Genomic DNA, 22,741 nt, shown 5'->3' on the forward strand with positions numbered 1-22,741 from the left:
TTCTACTATGCTGCTCAGCTTTTACCGTTGGGCGAGCTCTTAGTGCAATTTTTTTTTTCAAACATCTTTAAATATTTAAAAAAAGAATTTACTAGTAATAACTTTTTTAAATATTTAGAAAATTAAAGAAAAAAAAAATTAAAATGTACACAAACTAGCATTTTCCATTAGTTAATGACTTTGTTTTGGTAAGATCTTTTTATCAATCAAGTATTCAGTTCGCTTGTTTAAATGGGCTCAATAAGTCGAGGATGTGCACAATAAGATCATGAAATATAGGATAGATGCCATGGATGAGTACTAGAAATCCAGCTCTAGTTCATTGTCTATTATTTGATTAGCTTGTCATTAGACCGAGTCTGGTTCGGTTCCAGACAACAGGGGCCAAAACAAGTTTCTGCCGGTAAGTTCTTTGAAGCTGCAAGGAAAGACTTCAACCATTCCATGCGTGAAAAACAGAAGATCAGAATACTAATGCCGAAGACTGCAGAGGGAAACAAAGACACTGAAATGATTGAGACATGGGAAAGAACTTTTATTGGAGACAATAGCTCAACACAACATGATTGAGGGATCTATCTGTCTTTATGCATTTCAACAGTGACAACATGAGGTGCGGACCCACCTTGTTTAATTCCTTTTGTTTGCTTTGATTTCTGTTGAGTCAAGCTCAGTCAGCTGGACTGGGGCCTTGTTGCCAGGACCAGCTTTAATGGGTGAATTCCCTACATTACTACCATACATGGAAATGGAGTTTTGCTCCCAACCATCTATGGATTTGTTTGAGTTATATTGACCGAGCTGACTAGGCAATAGCTTTTATGGCTGGGAAAGAGAAAGGAAAAGGGAAGAAATCAAAACAAAACATATTGCCATGTCAGAAAAAAAGAAAATGAATTTACCAAAGGCAAGTCAAAATTTCTATTCTTTTATCGTCTTGCCTCTCTCAATAACCCTCTAGTTTTTCACTAGCTATTAACTATATATTACACAGTAGAGTACAGACACAAGATAAACAATTTTGCAAGTGCCACACGTCCTGATGATTAAATCTATCTCTTTCGATCAATTTAATCTTTTGAGATAAGTGATAATTTTACATAATATCAAAATATACATGAATTTAAACTTTTAAAATAAGTGATGATTTACTTGAGCGAGAATGCTTGTCCAGTTGAGGGTCCACTCCATGTTTAGCTTTCATGGACTTAAAAATATGGTCCATGCCTCTTCAACCAAGTCAGCATCATGTCTACAGGCAGAAAGAACACCTGTAAAGGTAATTTCATTTTGCTTCAAACTCAATCCTACCATCTCCACAGAGATGTTTACTTGCTTCCATTGATCTTCCATCATGCCAACACCCCCACAATGGTCCCAGTCTCCTACACAAACTATCCTTTTTGGCATAGAATCAAACAAAGCCAACTCATCTACTTCAAGATCCATGTTGACCATATCTCTGAACAGGGAAAAGGCTAGCAAGCTTAAGCCCTTTTAGCACACCCTGTGATCAAATCAGACTAGGCTACAATATCTTCTGAAGCCCATTAAATAATCCAATTGCATCCTTTATATTTCAAGGATGTATCTTGCTTAGAGGGGAAAAGAAGGATAAACACCACCGTTGAGTTCTGTTGAAGGAAGGAAGTATTATGGAATGGAGAGAAATTCAACTCTAGTATATTTCCTCTCATTATATCGAAACATTCACATCTTTTGATCCCAAAAGCACCAGGAAAAAAAAAAAGAACAGAAGAAAAAAGGAAGTATCACATCAACGTCATGCAGATTTCATCTCATTACACAAAATGATGAGCAAGATAACAAAAATGATTGGCAAAGTTGTAATGCCAAGGACGAACGTAATATTAATGACACTTCATGTATAAACCCTTTTAAGGTTAACAATCACAGAGACAAACTATATCATACTGCAAAAGGCTCGGAACTCACAAGTTCTTCCTGAATGATAGGGTTAGTGATATCTCCTCATGCACATCGAAGTCTAGCAATGTTCCCATCTTGGTCAGTTCATACTTTAGGCTCCATAAATAACCCATGCCAGATGAGAGATCCAGTATCTCCATGTAGAAGGCAGAAGACTGAAGAGTAACATGGAATGAGGAATTCCTCGTGAATCAGAGTTGAAAAGCCTGTCTCGCCTGAACTGTAATGGGCTGGTATAAAAATCAAAGACAATAACCAAAGCCCACTTGTACAAGAAAATCATATATGTTTGGCAGCAGCACGAGTGATAAATACTAATTAAGTTTGGTTTGCCATCTCATGCCTCATGGATTTCAGTTGGTAATTAGAGAATGTAGAATTTGGATTCATTAGGTTCTTGTCGGATTTCTGGAGACATCTGCATTCTGGTAAAGGGTACGTGTACACGGAAGTTTTTCTGTTTAATTTTCTCACTCTTGGTATCATGATGCCCTTGCGGTCACTTTCATTGAGCATTTCTTTCATCTGATCCTTGAAAGCTTTCCAGCTGCAATACCAGTATTAAAAAAATTTACATGAAACCCCTAAACGTCAAGTTCGAAAGCATTGATCTGATTAACTATTCCATACACTCAGACCTATTAACTTAAGACAAAGGCTCTTGCAGACTAACTCGGGCATAAATTTCACAAATACTACAATTACAAAGCACTCATATTAAGGGATGGAGATGACCTGAGACCCATGTCCTGCAGTAGAACAGCAAGCTTTCGTTTATCAGGCATAATGGTCTTAGCATGTCCATCGTAGAGGAATCTTCGGTGACCCATCAGAAAATGCGGGAAGTTTCCACCCTGAGTAGTCACAAAAACCTCACTAGACAAGCATACTATGTAGTCCAGAGCTGCCAATCTTGAAGAAAATCCCTACCAAAGGAGAAAATGAGTATTAGAGCAAGGTCGTTGAAGCTTATGCCATCAGCCAAACACATGGCAAAGAAAAAACCATTAGTATAAGTATTTGAGCAAACCTTATCTTATTTCATTATTGCCATCTATCCAATTCTTTCATCGAGTCAAGTTAGTTTAACAGCCAAAAATGCATACTCGAATCTTGTCACTTGTTAAATTTTATAGGTATAAATTGGTGAAAATCATATTCACTGATTGAACTGTCAGGCATTAGCATCATAAAAACCCAAAATTTACTGTTATAATATGTATCTTGTGCAAACCAATGCGGCAAAATCACCTAGCTTGTAATTGAGTGTGGCCTTTTTGAACCCAGTCAACAGTAAATGTTCGTAATCCCCAATGTTGATTTTTAAATGGATTGGACCAAGTTCCAACCAATGAACCATCTATCCATATCACTAGCCTTAAAATTGGAGAAACCTTTTCAATAATAAGAAGGCATCACCACAATTTAATGATTTATCCAGAAATTATTACTAGTATACCTAAAGATGAAAATACCAAATTTAATGGAGTAGATTCTCCAAGTCACCAGGACTATTTGTAGGTAAAGACTCAGACAAATTGTCAAAGTGTACAAGAGTTCACCTCATAAGTAGCAAGCTCTTCTGGGGTTGCAAGAGATTCCTTTGTGTGGAGATGGGGAAACATCTTTAGCAGAGGAGCTAAATGTCTTCCTGCTTGGTATATTTTCCCTGATGCCAGATAAATTGAAGTGTCATTACCAAACCCCATGCCACGTAGAATCATCCCAACCTACACTGACAAGAAAAAACAACATCCAAGATTAAGGGTTATTATAAACTTTGACAAATTAAAGATTATAGGTAGAGTTCAAACTTCAAAGCCCCACCCCCCTGTTTAACCTCAAAACCCAAGTGCTGTACGGTACTTCTCGCATCCCTGTTGCAGCTCTAACTTTAACTTTAACCAAATATTGTTACATGTACTACAAGAAAAGTCATGAAGGCTGAAAATCTAATAGAACTGGTTCTGAAAATCTAAAATACGAAACTCGATTTGCCTACCAAGCGAGAGAGAAGGGGGGTCAGGTTGGGTCGGGGGGGGGGGGGGGGGGGGGGGGGGGGGGTCGGAAGAAGAAGAAACTGGACTTGAAATATCAAATCCATCAGGATTATCTCAAATTTGAAGTTCTAAAGGTCATATTGCAATAAAAGTAGCTTATGTAAAGGGTACCTCCAACGGAGATAGTGGGCATTTTCCAGTGATTCGATTGAGACTTGGTAGAATGATACGATCTTTTCGTTTGAACTTCCCCTTCCACCCTTTTTCACGAACTAAATCCATTTCAATTTTTTCAGACTTTCCTCCATCATACACACAGCATGAAAAGGCCACCATGTCCTACAGGTATTAAGCAAGCACATGTAGCTTAATTGTTCTTAACCACTTAAAATTAGAAGTACCAAATACTAGATCAGAATACAATGATAAATAAGCATTAGTACCTCTTCAAAGCGGAGGTGAACGGAAACATACTTCCCACCAGTCCTTGAGCTCTTCTCAATCATTCTATTCACTAATTTATTTGCAAGAGTTGAAATGGGAGAAGAGAACCTCAATGCTTCATAGTTGGTGAGGCATCTCAGAGATTGAATATGAGGTGGGACATTCATTGCCAATCTATTAGCAAAGGGGGCCAAGCGGATAACCCTGCATCAAAAAAATAATCAAGCAAAAGCAACCTAGAAGTTTCAACGGGCGGTAGACAGATTAGGTCAATCTACAAGGTTCATTACATAAATTGTCTGCTATAGCTCAGTTGGCTGATACCATTCTCTCTGAGAGAGAAGAGTTTTCACAGTTCCAATTTGGTAGAGGATATCATGAAATATTAAAAGGGTTTGACCCATACCCTTGCTTCTGCAAGACAGGATAAACTTCTCCCAAGTAATAATTGACAGAAGCCCAAGCTTGGACGCGGAAGGTTGGTACATTAGTAATGTTGTAATCATGTCTTTCCATCAATGCCTCGGGTAGCTTTTTCACCACTTTCACATAGTCCTCAAGGGTAGCTATGAAATGATCTTCATCATATATGTCACCAAACTCACTGTAAAAAAATTATTATGTTGTCAGTTTTGTGTGTGGGTTTAGACAACAACGCATTTGAAAAAAAGAAAGTGCTACAGCCACAAAGAGATCCTACAAAAGTAAATTCACAAATTGACGTGGCTTCATATAATACGTTAAATCTACTTTACAATAAAAGTAGTTTTACAACCAAATGTACCACATCAGCCCACGTAAGTTTGTGGGATCTCTTTGAGGGCTAAAACATTTCTCTTTGAAAAAAATAAAACTATGTCCTTAGGGCAAAAAGAGACCTTAAGAGCACACCCAGAATCCTCATTATGCCGTATATCTCTAAATTTACAGTGCATTTCTGGCATGCTTTTTGGTATGTGTTCTATGCCATTTGATAGGGGCCATATATTAACTCAAAAACTCAAGTTTAACCTCTAAAAACATTACTGATCATTCGTAGGCATACAAATATCCCAAGTTCCCAACACTTGGTAGCAAAACTTTTTTTTTTTATTTTTTTTCTGTAAGTAAGAAGCAAAACTCAGCAACTACATTAAACAGGGTATTTCAAACCCAGGGAACCTGAGACCCATGTATAGCTCTATGATAGGTAAGGAATATAAAAAGTTTTACAAGCTAACATATAGTCCATAATAACAGCAAATTTCATCTTTACAGCAAGTACATCTAATAGTAGACAACCATGATATTTGTGACTAGGTATGTGATTTAAAGATTGCTCAAGCAGCTCTACAGTGAGATGTTAAAAGACCAAAGTAATTTAGCTACTCACCTTGGATCCCTCCAAACATTATGGAAATCAAATCGAGGGATAACAAGTATTGCATTCAAAAGTCCAGCTACAGCCACTGCATTGCAGATCTAAAAAAAGTATAATTAAACATTAAGAACAAGCCTTATATGCACGTAAGAGAGAGAAAAGAGCACCAACTTATCATGCTATTGATATCTATCAAGCCTTAGAATAGTGCCCCCATTTAATTTTCCCTTTGGCCGATGCCGTCTTTAATTTCTATATCTCCTTTTTTTGAGGAGGTCCATTTTAGTTTCTACAAAACTGAGAAAATCAGAAATAGAATTATTAGAGAAGAATAACATACTGCAGAGCGCTGCTGATTAAGACCACCATTAGCCTCAACAATTAAGTAACCAGTGGGGCCAGAAGACTCTGAAAATCAATGGGAAATGTCAGTCCAATGGAATTCCTTTACAGTCACGCTTTAAAAGGCAAAAGAATGAAGGAAGCATTTTAGGTTTAAGACAGGATGTAGGTATTCAGGTCCATAGACAATTTCGTACCATTGACCGAAGGAAAAATATAAGATAAGAATGCCAAAATATCAGTGATTTTCAAGCACCGCATTTATAACATCCCACATCAAAGAGTGGAGAATTACAGAAGTAATCTATGGAAGCCATCTTAAAATAAATATGCTAACTTCATAAAATACCAAAACGTCGTCCAGCAGTTGAGTTTGGGCAAGGCCTCTGCTCTTTTAGCCTCCTTTTGAATTTCCAGACAGAGGATAACTGTGAGAAGAAACAACATTTTCATCTTGGCTGATCACATCAAATTCATTTGTCAAACATACATTAAAGAACACAAACCAAAATAATAGCTTTGCAAAATTATAGTTTAGTTCTAGCCAAATGAAAAATAGTAACAATAAACATAAGTACGTAGGTAGCTTGTTATGCAGCAACACATCAAACAAGCAAAATATGAGAATGTCGATAGCATTGTAATGCTTTGAACAAATATACTGCTTCGAAAATATAACTGATAACTCTGTTCTGATTACAAATACCAAGTTAACAAAGAGCAAAACACAAACAAAAATGTCCAGAATGGAAAGTCATGGCGAGTATGATTTAACGGAAGGATCTTGCTCTCTAGATCAAACAACATAAATTTGTATTTTGTTGCAGTTCAGGGTATAAATGTCATTTCATGAGTGTGATCACAAAGGCTACGGCCCAAGAAAATTATTAATTTTCAAAAGAGAATTCCCTAATCGGAATATCAAGATAACGTTCCAGTCATCAATTAACTAAATCAAGACAACCATATCCTCTTTTTCTTTGCTTTCTTATCACGTATTCTCTCCCCTTAAACCAACCATTCTGTTTGGCTGCCAAGGAATTCCAAAGATTAGAGTAAAAAGGGCAAAGGAAAACCACAAAAGCGAGAAACTGAAACGATTACTCTTTTTTCTTTTTTTGTGAATTAATCTGATCGAGTTAAACCTGCATGATGTGATCTACTCTTACTAACCAGAGATCTTAAGTAATACTTTCAAAAGAAAAGCGCAGCCGGGATGTTCACATTTATTGTGTCGTACGATAGTATATATTCCATGACCAGAAGCAAGTAATTTGCTTTACTCCTGAACCTCAAATTTAGCAATCAGCAAGCATGTCTTGCAAAAATAAGACAAGAGAGTAAGCATTTAGCCCACCTGTCTGTCATTTTTTTTTTTTTTTTTACTTATCTTTTCCTTCCAGCAGTTCTTGGCACCCAAACGAAAAACCCCTAAGAGGAAAAGAAAAAGTAATGATGAAAGCGAACCTCAATTGCGGATGAATTATCAGCCTCAATGTCACGCCAGAGCCTGCGAAACATCTCGTGGCTACGGTAGAAGGAGCCAGGAAGAGTTGGACCGGAAACAAAAGCAGAGAAGGGCCCCACGCACATGAGCAGCCCAGACACGTAAAGCAGGGACAGAAGCAGAAGGTTCCGCCGGAACAGAATGCCGTAGCCGCCGCCGAAGCTCTCCTTAAGGGAGTGAACGTAGTGGACCTTAGACTTCACTCGGCGGCGAAAATGGGAGTGACGGGGAGGTGAGGGAGGTGGACTAGGGGAAGTGTTGCCAGAGCCACCGCCTCCGCCGCAGTTGTCGCTGGAGTAGCCATTGCCGTTGGGAGGGTGGATCTTGGGTTTCATGGCCATCTTCAACTTCAAGTGCGAGCGAGAAAGACAGAGAGTAGCACAGTTTGTCGGTCTACTTTGCCCGAAAGTGAAAAAGAAAAGGGTGTTTTGGACTCTGTGACAGACCGTATCTTCTGGTGCGAGATGATATATAATTTATTTAATTTAAAAGTACATAAATCACGCAGAGACACACTTCCTTTCAGATTTCACAGCGAGAGAGAGAGAGAGAGAGAGAGAGTGCTTTTGGAGTTGGAGCCGATGACAGTGACAGAGTAGTGGGTAGAAGTACGTCCATAATTATAGTAAAACTCTATCCATTATTATTCCTTACTATATTTACGTCGTGGGTTTACGTGCGTTATTCTTCACTCTCTACTAATTTATTTTTATTTAATTAAATATTAATAATAATTATATTCTAATTAAATTAATAGTAAAAAAATCATATTTTTAAAAGTGATTTAATGTTAATAATAAAAAATATTTGATTAAATTCATTTAAAATTTTATCTAATTTTTTTAATTATAAACTAAATAATATTTTTACTTGGAGTGAGAAACTAATATTTTAATATTTACTTGAAGTGAGAAATTAATATTTTAATATTTAATGAATCAATTATAGTTCTTCATTTTTAGTCATTGAAAATCTAGATTATTTTAGATTCACCCAATTCAATATGAGATGTTTTTTATATCAATTATTTAAATTTTAGCCAACTTTCTCATTTGACTAATCTAATGAATTTATAATGGTTAAGAAATTTTTTTAATAAATTTCTAATTTTTACTTTTTTAAAAAATTTAAATGATTTAAAAAATATTTAAAAATAAAGTTGTTCGGTGGTTCCTCTCGGCAGTGGGAGTAGCAGCCCCCTATTTTAAAGATATTATTAATTTATAATTTTGATATTAATGTAATAAATCTCATAATAATTATTGTGTGATACAATGTACTTGTATACATTAAAATTTTTCATAAAATATTATTAGAATATAATTTTTAATATTAATTTTATTTTAAGATTTATAAAAGTTAAATTATTATTATATTTTATGTAAAAATTAAAAAAAAAATTATAATAATTAAATGAAACGAGATAGTTTCTGTTATGTAATCAAACGAGCGCTTAATATTGTGTCTATTTCTTTTTATATTGGATCATTAATCAAGTTAAGATAGTTACCGCATTTGATAACTTTAAAATTTACAATAAAAAAAGTACAATAAAAATGTAGAATGGAAAGTATTTAATTAATATTGTTCAATGAATTTATTTAGAAAATTATAAATATTGTATATTCTATCTTGTATGTCTATATTTCTTGGATGTTAAATCCAAAAATTCAAATACAAACTTTGAAAAATTCAAATCTCTAATGAAATAATTGGTATTTTCTTATTTAATATTATTCATGTAGAAATCTCAAATAAGGCCATATTGTTATGTCTATATATTTTTTAAATTATTTATCTCTTTAATAATACACGACACGTAGATTCATAAAAATTACTTAAATATAAGATGAGATCGAGATTCGTTAAAAGAAATTAACTGAGTTTTTCGTTTTGCAAAGATTGGATTGAGTTAACAACGTCCATATTCGATCCAATACACATGCTGATCACACGTGTCATAAACAATGCTTCTTAAGAAACAGGTGCAAAGAAGAGAACTGTACGTTGTGTTTTAGGGTGCGTTTGGTTACCAAACTTACCTCAACTCATCTTAACTCATCATTACAATTTTTTCAAATTTCAATACAAAATATAATAAACAATTTAATTTTTTTAAATTTCAAAATAATAATAATATTAAAAAATAATATTCTAACAATATTTTATCATCACAACTCAACTCAACTCAACTCACTTCAACATCCACACACACCTTTACTTTTTGTAAGGCAGTTTTGTAATCGCACCATAAATTAAAGGAAAAATGCTTGTTGCTAGCGTCTCGTGCAAACGTGACTGACGTGGAGATATTTGATGAGAGAAAGATCCAGCTGATGAGAGGGACAGATCGAGCTGCTGAAGTTGGTGAGAGAGAAAGATCGAGCTGATGAGAGAGAGGGCTGATGAGAGGAAGATTAAGCTGATGAGAGAGGAATAATTTATTTTAAATCTGACGTGGCATAGACGACTGCACGCTGGTTGTATCTAACGATTGCATATAGAAAAACTGAAATAAAGAGTATAGGGGCAGTCTCACGATGAGAGACTTTAATAGTTAAAAGAAATTTTATATAATCGTCTATTTTATAATAAAAATAATTTTATAGTTTAACGTGATGAATAAAATTACGTTAATTTATAAATTTATTTTTATATAATTTTTTTGTAGCTAAAAATATTTTTCTTTTTAAAACTTTGGATGGATAGACCTTTATACCCTACACTCCTTTAGTTAGAGAAACATCAAGTACATAAATATAGAATTATAATAAAAACACATTAAATCGCTTGAAGTGAAAAAAAATGAGTTCATTGTTAAAAAAATAATTTTGTATGTATATTTTAAATTTATCCACACTACCATAAATTTGACTTTTAGAGACAAAATTTTTTTTCGTCTCTAAAAGTTGCTCAAAAACAGTGCAACCGTTTGAAGTTTTGAACAATAAAATTTAGAGATGAAAGTAATCATCCCAAAAAATGATGTCTGTTCAAACTGTGTGTATTTCATTCGAACAGATTGTTATATTAGTTTGAACGGTAAAAAGTCTGTTCGAACGGTGAGAAATATGTTCGAACAATGACAATCACGTTCGAACTATCTGGTTCTAATGCGCCAAACAAAATATTGCCCAAGAAGTGGAATGTGCCATTTTTTTTAATTCATAAGCTTCATTCGAACAAAGATAGTTTCCATTCGAACGATTAATTTTTTTTGTCACAAATTCAATCTAATCAGCTACTTAGATGTAGATTATGATGAAAGATTATCATGTTTAGAATTTAAAGTTAGTTTTGAATTAGTTTTATTATATTTATACTCTTATTTATCTATTATAGTTAGTTATTTTAAAGTGTTTAATCTCCACGATTGAATCTAGGTTAATAATCCTAGATGATGAAGGGCCTAAATTAAATATCCAAGAGGAAACCTTTTCCTAGATCCCTCATTTTTTCTTCTTCTCTCTCTTTCCTCTCCCCTCCAACCACACCCCCTTCCTCTGCAATTTCCATCTCAACTTCCCCACATCACCGCCGCATATCAGACCATAGCCATCACTTGTCGCTGACGGCATCATCAGCTCCTCTTCGCCGGCCATATCTCCTCCCCTAGATCCCAGCACAGCCCCCTCTCTCTCTCTTGCACGCTCTCTCTCACAACTTCCCCACGTCACCGCCGTATCCCAGACCACAACCGCCACTTGTCGCAGACAGCATCATCAACTCCTTCTTGCCAATTAGATCTCCTCTCCCAGATCCTGCAACTCTTCTCTCTCCCTCACACGCTCTCTCTCGCAGGTTTCATCGTGCACTGCAGCACGCGTCCCCATTTGCAAAGCCCCTCCACCATCGCATGCACCACCCCCTCTCACAAACTCGTGATGGATTTAGCTCGAGAAATGGCTCACCGTCTGTTTCTTTGCTGGAAACATAGTGTAGTTTTGTGATTTAGTTCTATATGTTCCTATAGTTATTTGGCTATGTTTTATGATATATATATAATAGTTCATATTGTTGAGGTTGTAAAAGTAAAATATATATATATATATTATAAGAATATTGTTGGCTTATTTCTAATATTGTTGCCCCAAAAAATCTGATCGAATGTAATTGTTGGCATTCAAATGACTATTAAGGACGGAAATTTTTTTTCCAAAAAATCCGTTTGAACAACTATTAGGGATGTAAAAAATTTCGTCCCTAAAAAATCCATTCGAACGTACCTATTGGCGTTCGAACGACAAACTATTAGGGAGGAAAAAATTTTCGTCTAAAAAAAATCCGTTCGAACGCTTTTGAATGGTTCCATTTTTTAAAAATAATTTTTTAATTTTCGTCTCAAAAAACTTTTTGAGACAGGTTTTTTAAGATAAAATAGAGATGAAATTTTTTCGTCTCCAAAAATTTTTTGAGACGAAATTTGAATTTTTTGAGATAAAATAATTCGTCCCAAAGAGAATACACACAACTTATATACTACTGCAAATACCATTTCTCTATTATCAAAGCCTTAAAATAAAAACATAACAAATCAGGCCACAAAAATGATAAAATAGCACATTGTATAATCTATTAAAATTTGATTGTTAAAATTGCGTATAATACGTACCATTTGTTTAAAGAACTGATGAAAATTAATAGAGTGCTGCTGTATGCACGGAGATGTGGGAGCGGAGAGGGTTAAAAACTTAAGAGCGGTGCTACTTTGTCATTAGAGTAGCATTCTTCGGTGTTACTGCTAGTTGTAAAATTATTATTATTTTTTTATTTTTTTATTTATATTTTTTTAATATATTTAAATATTTTTAAAAAATAAAAAAATATATCAATATATTTAAAATTATTTTCTTCATCATTCAGTATAAAAAAAATACCGAGCGATCAAACCAAGCGATAAGATTTGGACGACATAATAGACTTTTCCAAAACTTAAAGTAATGAAATATATACAATTTTTTTTATATAATTATATTTTAAAATGAAGATATTTATATAAAATGATATTATTTTTATAAATAATAAATTTATTCTATAAAAAATTATAAAAAAAATTACATGTCTATTGTTTTCTGAGTAAAATGGAAACGTGGCAATGGAAAAGAAAGTTGTTGCCGGCTGGCATGAGAGATCACGTGGAAAAATGTAGAAAAAAGAGAGCCGAGAAGTCTCCGAGACATGCGGCTGCCTCATCCTCTTTTCGCGTTTATAGAAGCAAACTTTGCTTTCAGAATGTTTTCTTTGACTATTAAGGGCATATGTGTAAAATGGTACTAATATTTATTTACTTTTTTATTTTATTTTGTTCACTTCTTTGGACCTGGCACCCACTATCTCAAGGCCCGAGCTTTTACCCTTTAATGCTGGTTGCCTTATTTTTATTATAAATAAAGAATTGCGAGTAGTGGCACACATTCTTATAGCCTTGTGCATTTTTTCCTTCGAGAACATATCTTTTATGGTAATGCTACTTATTATTAATTTTTTTATTATTTTCTCATAATTTTATAATGTGATATTAGATATTAAAAATTATTTATTATATTTTATTTATAAATTTATTATCTAATATCACATCATAAGATTATGAAAAAATAATAAAAAAATAGATGATAAATATATTTTTTCATCTTTTATTGTAGTCGATTAGTTATATATATATTTTTATAATTTTTTTATCTAAATTTTTTTAGGAGAAATGCTAGATACAATTAGAGATTGTACAAGAATTGCACATTCCTTTTAAAAAAAAAAATCCACAATAAAAAATTAAAATTTTCATATGCATCTCATATTTATTCATTTATTTTTTTTAAATGAGTGAGACGTTTGTGCACTCTATGACTACAAATATCATTTTTCTTTAATGTAGATTCCCTGTATTAATATTAATTTATGCCTCATTTGTTTTCACAAATGAGGTGAGATTAAAGTTAAAAATTTAACAAAATATTGTTAGAATATATTTTTTGATATTATTTTTGTTTTATAATTTGAAAAAGTTGAATGATTTATTTTACTTTGTGTAAAAATTTAAGAAAGTTGTAATAATTAGTTGAGATGAGATAAGTTTAATTAAGAAAAATTGTAAAAACCAATGAAACCCTGTTTTTTTTATTGGCATTGAGTGTGCTTAGACTAAAGTTTCCACTAATTTTTGTAACGCACTGACACTCGACACAATGCTTTTTACAAGTATATTTCGGTAATCTAAGAGAAATTATTTTCAATTTGATAACTCAGGATTATGAATGCAAGATTTTAAACTCTAGACATCGATTTACTTAATTCAACTCGGATCTATCTTAATTAATAACTCGAGATTTACTTAATTCAGGATTATGATGGTGTAGATCCGATCTTTTAGGGTAGTCCAATCAATTAGATCGATTAACAAAAGAGTTGGACAATTAGTGAAAGGGTAAAAAAAGGTTTAAAGACCTGGCATTTTTTTAACTATCAATCGCCAATCCATATCACATGCTGCGAATGAGATGACACCAATCAACACCATGAAACCAAACTCCCTTGATTATAAAATATCAGTTTTCATCAACCGAGACTGACATGAATGAATGAGCTCAGAGTAGCAAGGAGTTATGGGTGGGTCTGCAACTCCCCTGTTTTGTTACTTATTAATGTGAGAAGGGGGGGGGGGGGGGGGGGGGGGGGGGGGGGGGGGGGGGGGGGGGGGGGGGGGGGGGACAATACAGGGAGATTCAAATTCATGACCCTATTCAATAGCCAGTTGGTTAGATACAATATCTAATTGCCTTTGTCGTAAGTGCCCCACTCACTCCTAAATATAGACAGATCGATCATAGATATGATGCCCAAAGTGGTCCTACAACTCATTACACCCAGCCAACTTATCGACTTTACTAGATAGTAGATATCTATGTCATTTTGTATTGTTTTTTTTTTTCACTATCTATAGTTCCACATGAGCAGAGGCACATTAGAACAGCACAAATGATTAAACTCTGACAAGTGGTGATTTCAAATGGTATTAATTACACTAGGATGATGCACGGAAAGAGTAAAATTCCTCCCTATAAAGAAAATGCAAACATTTGAGAAAGTGAACACAAATTAACCGGCGAAAATAGACCAGACTCTTTGCTCTGACAAGAATGCAGCTTACATCCCACATGCTCCAACCCTATCACGAGGTATGACCGTATGAGGCGTAGTTCGGAACCATGTTTCAGGAAGACATTGCCTGCAAAACGAAACAAATATTTTCTTGTGAAAACCATCGATCTAAATGCAAACATTATACAAATTATGGTGCCCACCCAACAATCCTAACATGACATTTCAAAGCTCCTTTGGGTGATGTATGAATATAGCAACATGATACGATGCTTTTCAGCCTTTTATTTTTCTTTTTACAATTCAACAAGAAAAGGCATAATAAATGTCAATTGTAAATGACCAATCGAAATAATAGTACTTGAGTCATCATCATTATTATCGTAGTAACATTTTTCTGACCGCTTTTAGCTAGCATATAAGCATGGTGACATGAAGTTTACCATGTATGGATTATAGATAATAAAAGCTAAGAGGTAAAAAGAGAAAAGTAATGAGAGAATGTAAGGCAAGAAATAAATCAACGAATGAATTGTTTACTGACACATGGACAACCTTTTCTAAGAACAATATGCAAGGAGCTTGAAACATTGGGTATGTTACATTCACAACTTGGTCAATGAACGAGAAGGGCGGTTGATATATTATATCTTAGAAAAAAATTTTTGCATCAGCCCCTGTATACTGGGCACACCCTACATCTGAGGTGGCAAACCGGGTTCACTAACAAGTGAAACGGTTCCCACTGAATCGCACCTCCCTCCCACTGAATCGCACCCCCCTCCCCCTGCGAACGGGGCCATCTGGAACGAAAACTCTACCATTCGCAGTGGACTCGAAGGGAGATGCGAAGTCTGAGTTGGCCTGCGCGGGGATCCTGTAAACGTTGCCGTTGTAGCTGTAGTGGTGGCCAGTGGTGAGGTCATCTGATGGAGCAGTTGGTGAAAGTGAGGGCCCTGCGCGGCCACGGGGCCCTGCGCTGGCGTCGCTACAGCTCCTCGATGGCTTCGCGGATGAGGTCTTCGACCTCTCGAAGCCGGCTGTTGGTGTTGTCATGTAGAGGCGGCGATGGCGGAGACACTGATGCGATTTTGGTCTGAGAGAGTGGGAGGTTCTAAATCAAAACGGACATTTTGTGAAAAAAAAAAAAAAAAAAAATAGAAGCCATGTAGGGAGTGCATTGTGTGCACTGCTACAGTGGCTGCTCTATAGCAAACCTCTATATCTTAAAGTGAGTTATAGACACAGTTAAATAGTATAACCATCAGAATGCCATCCAGAATGAAGTATAAAAGAAGAAAAGAATTTGATTATAATTGGGCTTAGAACTCAATCTTGCTTAGACCATGTTGAGGACCAAATAGGTACAAGACAGAGAAAGAGAAAGAAACATAAAATTGAAGAAATATGTATTCATTAGATATTTGCCACATACTCTATGCTTCTTTGACAAATATGGAAGAGCTCAATTCACTATCAAATCCTTCTACTGCATATTGATTGTTATCGTTTCAATTTTTGTGCATCCAATCGTCCCAACTTTCAATTAAGATAAGAAAGAACCTCCAGCAAAATCTTTATCCATTAAGCAGTGGAAATAATATTTTGATTAAGATTATGCCCTTACTCTTGCAACAATGGCCTAATTGTATTTGCTACACAGCTTATTCTTACAACTAAGTAAATTTTTAAATTATTTGTTCCCACTTGTTGAAATTAAAAAAAAAAACACTGATTTTTCTATTTTATAGTTTTGTTTGTCTGGTAATTAAAAGCAAAGGGTTAAAAATGTATGTTCCTAGGAAAATATTAAAATGGGGTAAGCTAACTTCAGATATGGGAATATGGTTAGAGACACAGAGGCAATGCCAGCACCAATATCTACAAATGCACAAACTCACATTGAGATGTGATTATAATCATCTAAACAAAGATTATATTGTTGTAATTATAACTATAAATGCAAATAATTCTAACCAACTCCTTGCCAAGGGCCTGTGCACTCCCGGGATTAGTCAGGACGCTGTTCCTGGACACCCGGTGCCAATAAAAAAAAAATTCTAACCAGTCAAATAACCTTAACATAATTGGGGACTGCCAAAAAGAATAAATTTTCATCATTCCACCCTATCTAGGCCCATTCCAACACCCAACTTACTCGTTTAAAAGACTAATCCCTAAAGCATGTGACTACAATCAACAATGGCCATTAACCTACTGCAAGTGTCCTACATTGCCCAGCCTTGAACTACTCTACCTCAATTTTAAAAGATCAAGCATTGCACTGGTGGAGTCAATAACTCTAACGCTGCATGCTCCAAATTCAATCATGCAAAAAAGAAGTGAGAAAGCACTGATAAGAAATTAGACAAATGGAATGAATAAATCAATAATTTCCCATATAAAATAAAATATATAAAAAAATATAAAATAGATACACACTCATGAGTCATAAAAAACAACATATCTAATATAATATAGCTTAAAACTACAATAGTCAGACGAGTACAAGACCAGCAGTTGACAGGAAGAACCAAAACTAAGCAATAGAACATCAGAATACCTGCACTTTGTTGAGGATTGATTCCAACACCATCTGCATGCATGAAATATGATGAATTAAACATGCAAAGAGCAAAAAGTGAGAAACAATGGAAGATCTTGGATGAAAAGGTAAGTATTGTAACTCTAAGGCTGATAATATCTTGTTAGAGAGAGAGAGAGAGAGAGAGAGAGAGAGAGAGAGAGAGAGAATTTACGATTGAAAAATGAACAAGAGATATGGTGAGTGTTTCAAGTTTCACCATGGCATAGAGAAGCTAAAGTGAAATTGAAAAGCTCTTAATTTAAAGAATATGAAATGCATCCATTGAGCTATCTTTCTGTCAGTGAGAGGATAGAGGGTAATGATGCCACTCGGTACATTTGTTTTTTTTTTATAAGTAAGGTTGGCATTAAAAAGAGAGAGGGAAAAGATAAAAGAGGCCAAAGGGGTTTGTTTTAGAAAGACGGAAAAATACCATCACTCCCGCTAGATCTTAAAAAGGATAAAAGTACAATATATTAGCAAGTGGACAAGTTTTATTTATTTATTTATTTTAAATCCCTGAAGGCAAGAATACTGGGTAATGGGCATGTTGCACAGTTTAAATCCCCCCATACAAAGTGGTTATGGTAGCACATTGGGAATGTTAAAAAACCAAAAAGAATCATCTCATAGTCATACATAACATACACAACACCCTAATTAGCAAAGATCTCAGGGATCTCCTAATTTACTAAGGCCAGGCGTGACTTGTGTATATATGGATCTGATCCATCCTTAGAAAGTCAATTCTTCATAACTGCAACACTGCGATTGGAAGCATCATATCCAAATTTTAAAAAGTACTAGCATACTCGATCAGGTACTGTAGATAATTTGATTTACTTCCTATTAAATAAAGCAAGGCTACAATCTATAAACAAGTGCCCGTTTAGCCTCACCCATTAATTAGGTGACGTATCAGGTCTGTGGGTCAGGAAACAATATAAAATGTTCAAGTATTCAAATCCAGCTAATTATTACCTTAAGAAAGTAATGTCGCTTCTTACAAAGGAGTTTCGGACTTCAGAGAAAACCGGAAAATGATCAAAATGTGCAAAAGTTTGTATTTTGAAACATCCAAATTGTAAAATGTTGTAATTAATATTAATTTACTAGGTATAACATAAGAGTCTCAACGACTTCAAAACAGTGAAAATTGTAATTCTCTTACATAAATATTTACATGGATTTATCGGTCTGGTAGTTTCTTCGCAATAAATCTTTCAAATCTTTCGCAATTCGACCACTACTTGAGACTGGCAAGCTAATAAACAGAATTGGCTCTCTAACTGTCTCGGCGTAAAAATATACACCTAAACTACTCTAATCGAGACCTCAAGGGGTTCCTTATCGATTGAGCGGATAAAGTTATAATTTCCTCGTTAAAGTATAACCTGGTCAGTAATCGCCCAAAATAAATGGCGAAAAACTTCGAAAAGTAAGAGGATGAACAATGTTAACGGCGTGTTTCGTAGAAAGGGGGGAAAATCCCCTTACAAACAACATGCAAGGAAGGCCCTAGATAAAGAGGGAAATCTGGAATAACCGTTAGTGATGATAGCGCTGGTCTGGGGAGGCACTTTGAACTCTTCGGCGGCGAATTTGAGAACAGCGGTGAAAGGTGCTGTCTCCGGGACACTAAACCTGAGAAAGAATTTGCAAGAATCCGCGAATAAGAATCATGGACTCAGAAATTGGAACATTTATAGAGATATATATTGTGAAGGGTTAGGTTTTACGAACACTTTGAAAGGAAGCTTTGGATCGGAGGCAGGGGCGGAACTATGTTGTAAGTTGGCCCAAAAATTTTAAAAACTAGTCATATATATTATATAATTATAATTTTAAGAATAAATATTCTTAAAATATTTAACATTGTCCCAACACTCAAACACATAGTATATCACTTAAATATCTTTAAGTTTATTAATATAATAGTCTTAATTTGACATCTCTATCTCTCTTTATTTGTCTTTGGTGTCCATTGTATGGTTTGTTTAGTTTTATATTAATGATATCATATAAGTTTTTCTTGTCTTTCTGAGCTTACATATATAGTTACACGATTTTTTTTTTTTTTTTCATTTGGGTTATTCTCCACATCATTAATTTTTTTACCTATCACTTGTACATAATTTTCATTTACAACATTTGAAATGTTTTTAACCACATATTAATCAGTTAACTAGTTAGAAGTTTCAAGAGATTTTATTTAATAGTTAAAATAAATCTAGAAGATTCTTGCAGATGAGAGGTAGCAAATTTATCTAACTAGATGATTGATGAGACGTTTCTAGAAAGGTAGAGAATATGTGAAGAATTTATTTTCTTTTGTGAAGAATTTATTAGTTATTCACATGCCTTTTTTTTGTTCACTTATTAATAGTAATACAATTATACAATAAAAAATCCAACGACTTTTATATTATTAGATATTTTTTTAGGTTCATTCTTAATCTATAAATTTTTCTTAAAATTTAGAAAAATATGAGTAAATCGAAAAAAATTGTATAATTGTATAATTTTATGACTTATGATTATTTTTTTATATAGTCATGTGCAAAAAGTATATATTATTTATGCTAATATATATTGTACACTTTATCAATCGCCTCCCAGACAATAAATCCTAATTCCGCCCCTAACTGGAGGTGAGAGTCACTTTGAAGGACACCTTTCCACCACCCTCGCCCGCCATTTTCTTGACTTAATTTAAAAATCTACAATGGCCTCATTCATTTTTGTCTGTAGCGCATGCAAGATTTGGTTATAATCATTACCAGCAATTTTCTTTTTCTTATGAATTAATCTGGGTAGAAGCTACTATTTCGATGCATCCATTGCACACATGACGTGTAGACCGGGTTCACTTAGACACATGAACCGGTTTGAAGCGTTTCGTCTCTGAGCCTCATTCCCATTTGCCATTTCGCCCCCTAATCCCTCGAAGCCCCCCGCCTCCATCTCGATGCCAAGCCCTTGAATCCTCCCCGAATCTTAGCCATCGAAGCACGCCAGCCCTCCCGAACCTCCATTTCGCCCCCAAGCCCTCGAACCTCTCAACCCTCATTCTCTTCCTTCAGCCTCCCGAGGAGATAAGTCCCGTAGACGTCGGTCCCTCAGTCCACCAACGAATCCCTCAGTCCTTAAGTCATTCGACGCGAAGCCGCCCTCAGTCCTCCGATGCGAGGGCGAAGCCCTCAGCCTACCGACGTGAAGCCCTCAGATCTGCGGGAAGGTAAATAATCTATAATTCTAGGGTTTGGGCATACATGAGATTTTTTTCTCTCTCTCTTTTTTTTTTTCTCTGGTTTGGAATAAATAATCTGTGGTAGTTGTAGTTTGGGCATAAATAATATTCTAGGGTTTGGGCATATGTATTTGGTAGAAACTTTTGAAGACTTTGCAACAATACTTTCACTTTAAATGTAGTTTTAGTTTTTATTTGTTCCAAATGAACATATCAAACAAAAGCGAGCCGTATGAGACCTTCGCATCAAGGTTTATTCATTGACGATTCAATGGTTGTTCTTTACTAATTACGTGCATGTGTGAATTCACAGATAGTGTTTGATGTGAATATACTAATTAAGGTGAACCTCATTTGTAAGACTTGTTTCGTCTGGTGATTAGATCTTAGTTCATTAGTGATGTGTATCTTAAGGAATTAGATATGATGACTGCTGAATCAGCTCTCCCCGGCTTTAGAATCCTCTTTTCAAAGCACTTAGCGATCCTGTCTGGTTTGTTGCTATTGATATAATATGGGCTTCTTTTTTCTTTTCTTTTTTCTCATAAGGGTGTACATTCAATCCACTGCTGTTGTTGAAGTATCTTAGCAGCCAAACTCATGGCTCTTATTTGCTGTTTGATGCTTATAAGAATCTATGCCATAGGATTTTCTTTGATGGATAATGAATGTTTTATGTTTAGGGAAACAAATTTGAATTGGGCATAAAATATGTTTGAGAAGAAACCTTTCTGAGATGTATTTTTGTTAAAGTACTTTTGGTTCTTCAGTTCATTAATCATTAAAATCAGGATTAAAAACAAAGATGAAAGGAGATTTTTTTGTTGTGTTTTTGTGGAGATGCAAAAGTTTAATTTCTGTACCTCTTGGAGAGGCTATGGTGTAGTTTGTGGAAATGCTATGCTTAATTTTGGTACCTCTTAGAGAGGCTATGGAGCTATGCCAGGGCTTTGATCACTAGCTAACATGCAAAGGTATGTTTTCTTTCCTTTTTATTTTGAATCTAACAATTTTACTGATCTTTAGTTATGTGAGAAAGAGGTAATGATGGTGTTTTTGTCGGTCCAAGCCATTTTTCTGGTTTATTGTTGGAATGAACTTATTTTTCTAGCTTATGAGACAATCTGGAACAATAGAGTTGCAGTAGATGAAACAGTGAAATAATGTGGTGTTAACTTGGTGAAGATATGTAATTATTGCATTCTTGGTTTCTCAGCATGTATTAGTTAAGATGTTCATGATTGATGTCTAACTGTAACAGTTTGGGGATATTTTTCTACTTTGTTTGGTTTCCCCTATGATTCTTTTATTATCTAGAAGGAAAAATATGCATTATGGTGGTCTTATACGTATGACTGTAACTTTTGCCTTAATTTGCCGTAAATCAAATACTACATAAAGTTATTGCCATGACCTAAAACACAAGACGTTGACCTTTGCATTGGTAGAACAACAGATAAACTAAATGATAGAAAAAAATATTGTTCACACCAGGAAGCTAAATAATGATATATACAAGCTGTCTCAAATGTATAAGTTTCGCATAAGTACCTTCTATAAAAAAGTGAACTCTACTATGAAAAATTCACTGTTTCTGGTTTATTGTTGGGATGAACTTATTTTTCTAGCTTATGAGACAATTATTTCTGGTTTATTGTTTGTAGCTTCTATTTGGGTTAACTTATTTTGCGTCAACTTTCAAAATGGTTTTTTGTTGGAATGGGCAGGATAGATCCATGGTGTAGATGGTGGAGTTGCATCCAGAGGGATTGTCAGAGGACCCATTGAATATGTTTCCAAGGATTTTGACTTTTGGTGATGAATGGACCACCTTCTAGGCTGATCCAGTTGAAGTAGAAATGGTTACATTTAAAAAGTGTCCAGGGATGGTGAGGAAGTATCAACACCTGGAGCATTTTCACTGGGCAGTGAGACCACTTCTGATTACATGAGCATTATTTATAGCCATGAAGTTAGGAATCTTTGTTGGAAAGAAAATAGATAGATCAAAAGTGAAGAAGCACGAGGCCAGTTTAATAGGTGAAAATGGGTAGCTGTTGTGCTTAGCTTATATTCCCAGAGTTAACGTACAATAGAAACTAATGTTTCTGCCAAATGTTTATGTATAGATTCAGCACAGACATGTCTGGCTCATTCTAATTTGAAAAGATTTACTTATGCTAGTCAACTAATTTGTTGTGATTAT

General features: G+C 34.8%; 2 protein-coding genes across 2 annotated transcripts; both read right to left on the minus strand.

The window, feature by feature from the left end:
* Positions 1-1,661: 1,661 nt before the first annotated feature.
* On the minus strand, positions 1,662-8,163 carry LOC121258517 (O-fucosyltransferase 10-like). Its single transcript, XM_041160052.1, has 10 exons — positions 7,564-8,163; positions 6,446-6,524; positions 6,095-6,162; positions 5,767-5,855; positions 4,801-4,998; positions 4,394-4,598; positions 4,122-4,289; positions 3,513-3,680; positions 2,686-2,876; positions 1,662-2,497 (listed from the first exon to the last, which is right to left on the minus strand). Exons 1-10 carry the CDS (start codon positions 7,942-7,944, stop codon positions 2,269-2,271), a joined length of 1,776 nt encoding a protein of 591 aa, XP_041015986.1. The 5' UTR covers positions 7,945-8,163; the 3' UTR covers positions 1,662-2,268.
* A 6,458-nt stretch (positions 8,164-14,621) lies between these two features.
* On the minus strand, positions 14,622-19,983 carry LOC121257887 (ubiquitin-fold modifier 1-like). The gene is given in 7 exon segments (XM_041159148.1): positions 14,622-14,655; positions 14,748-14,779; positions 14,782-14,825; positions 17,262-17,294; positions 18,832-18,929; positions 19,029-19,056; positions 19,938-19,983. Coding segments are annotated over 7 exon segments (315 nt in total).
* Between the last annotated feature and the right edge of the window lie 2,758 nt (positions 19,984-22,741).

This window comes from Juglans microcarpa x Juglans regia, chromosome 3S (genome assembly GCF_004785595.1).
Source record: "Juglans microcarpa x Juglans regia isolate MS1-56 chromosome 3S, Jm3101_v1.0, whole genome shotgun sequence".
NCBI lineage: Eukaryota > Viridiplantae > Streptophyta > Magnoliopsida > Fagales > Juglandaceae > Juglans > Juglans microcarpa x Juglans regia.

What these genes read in the sequence shown, in the direction of transcription:
- LOC121258517 (XM_041160052.1), bottom strand. Translation starts at nt 7,944, where the DNA reads ATGGCCATGAAACCCAAGATCCACCCTCCCAACGGCAATGGCTACTCC. An exon ending in AACTGCTGGACGACGTTTTG is followed by an intron (nt 6,163 to 6,445) that starts GTATTTTATGAA and finishes ATTGATTTTCAG; the next exon opens with AGTCTTCTGGCCCCACTGGT. An exon ending in TTAATCAGCAGCGCTCTGCA is followed by an intron (nt 5,856 to 6,094) that starts GTATGTTATTCT and finishes TACTTTTTTTAG; the next exon opens with ATCTGCAATGCAGTGGCTGT.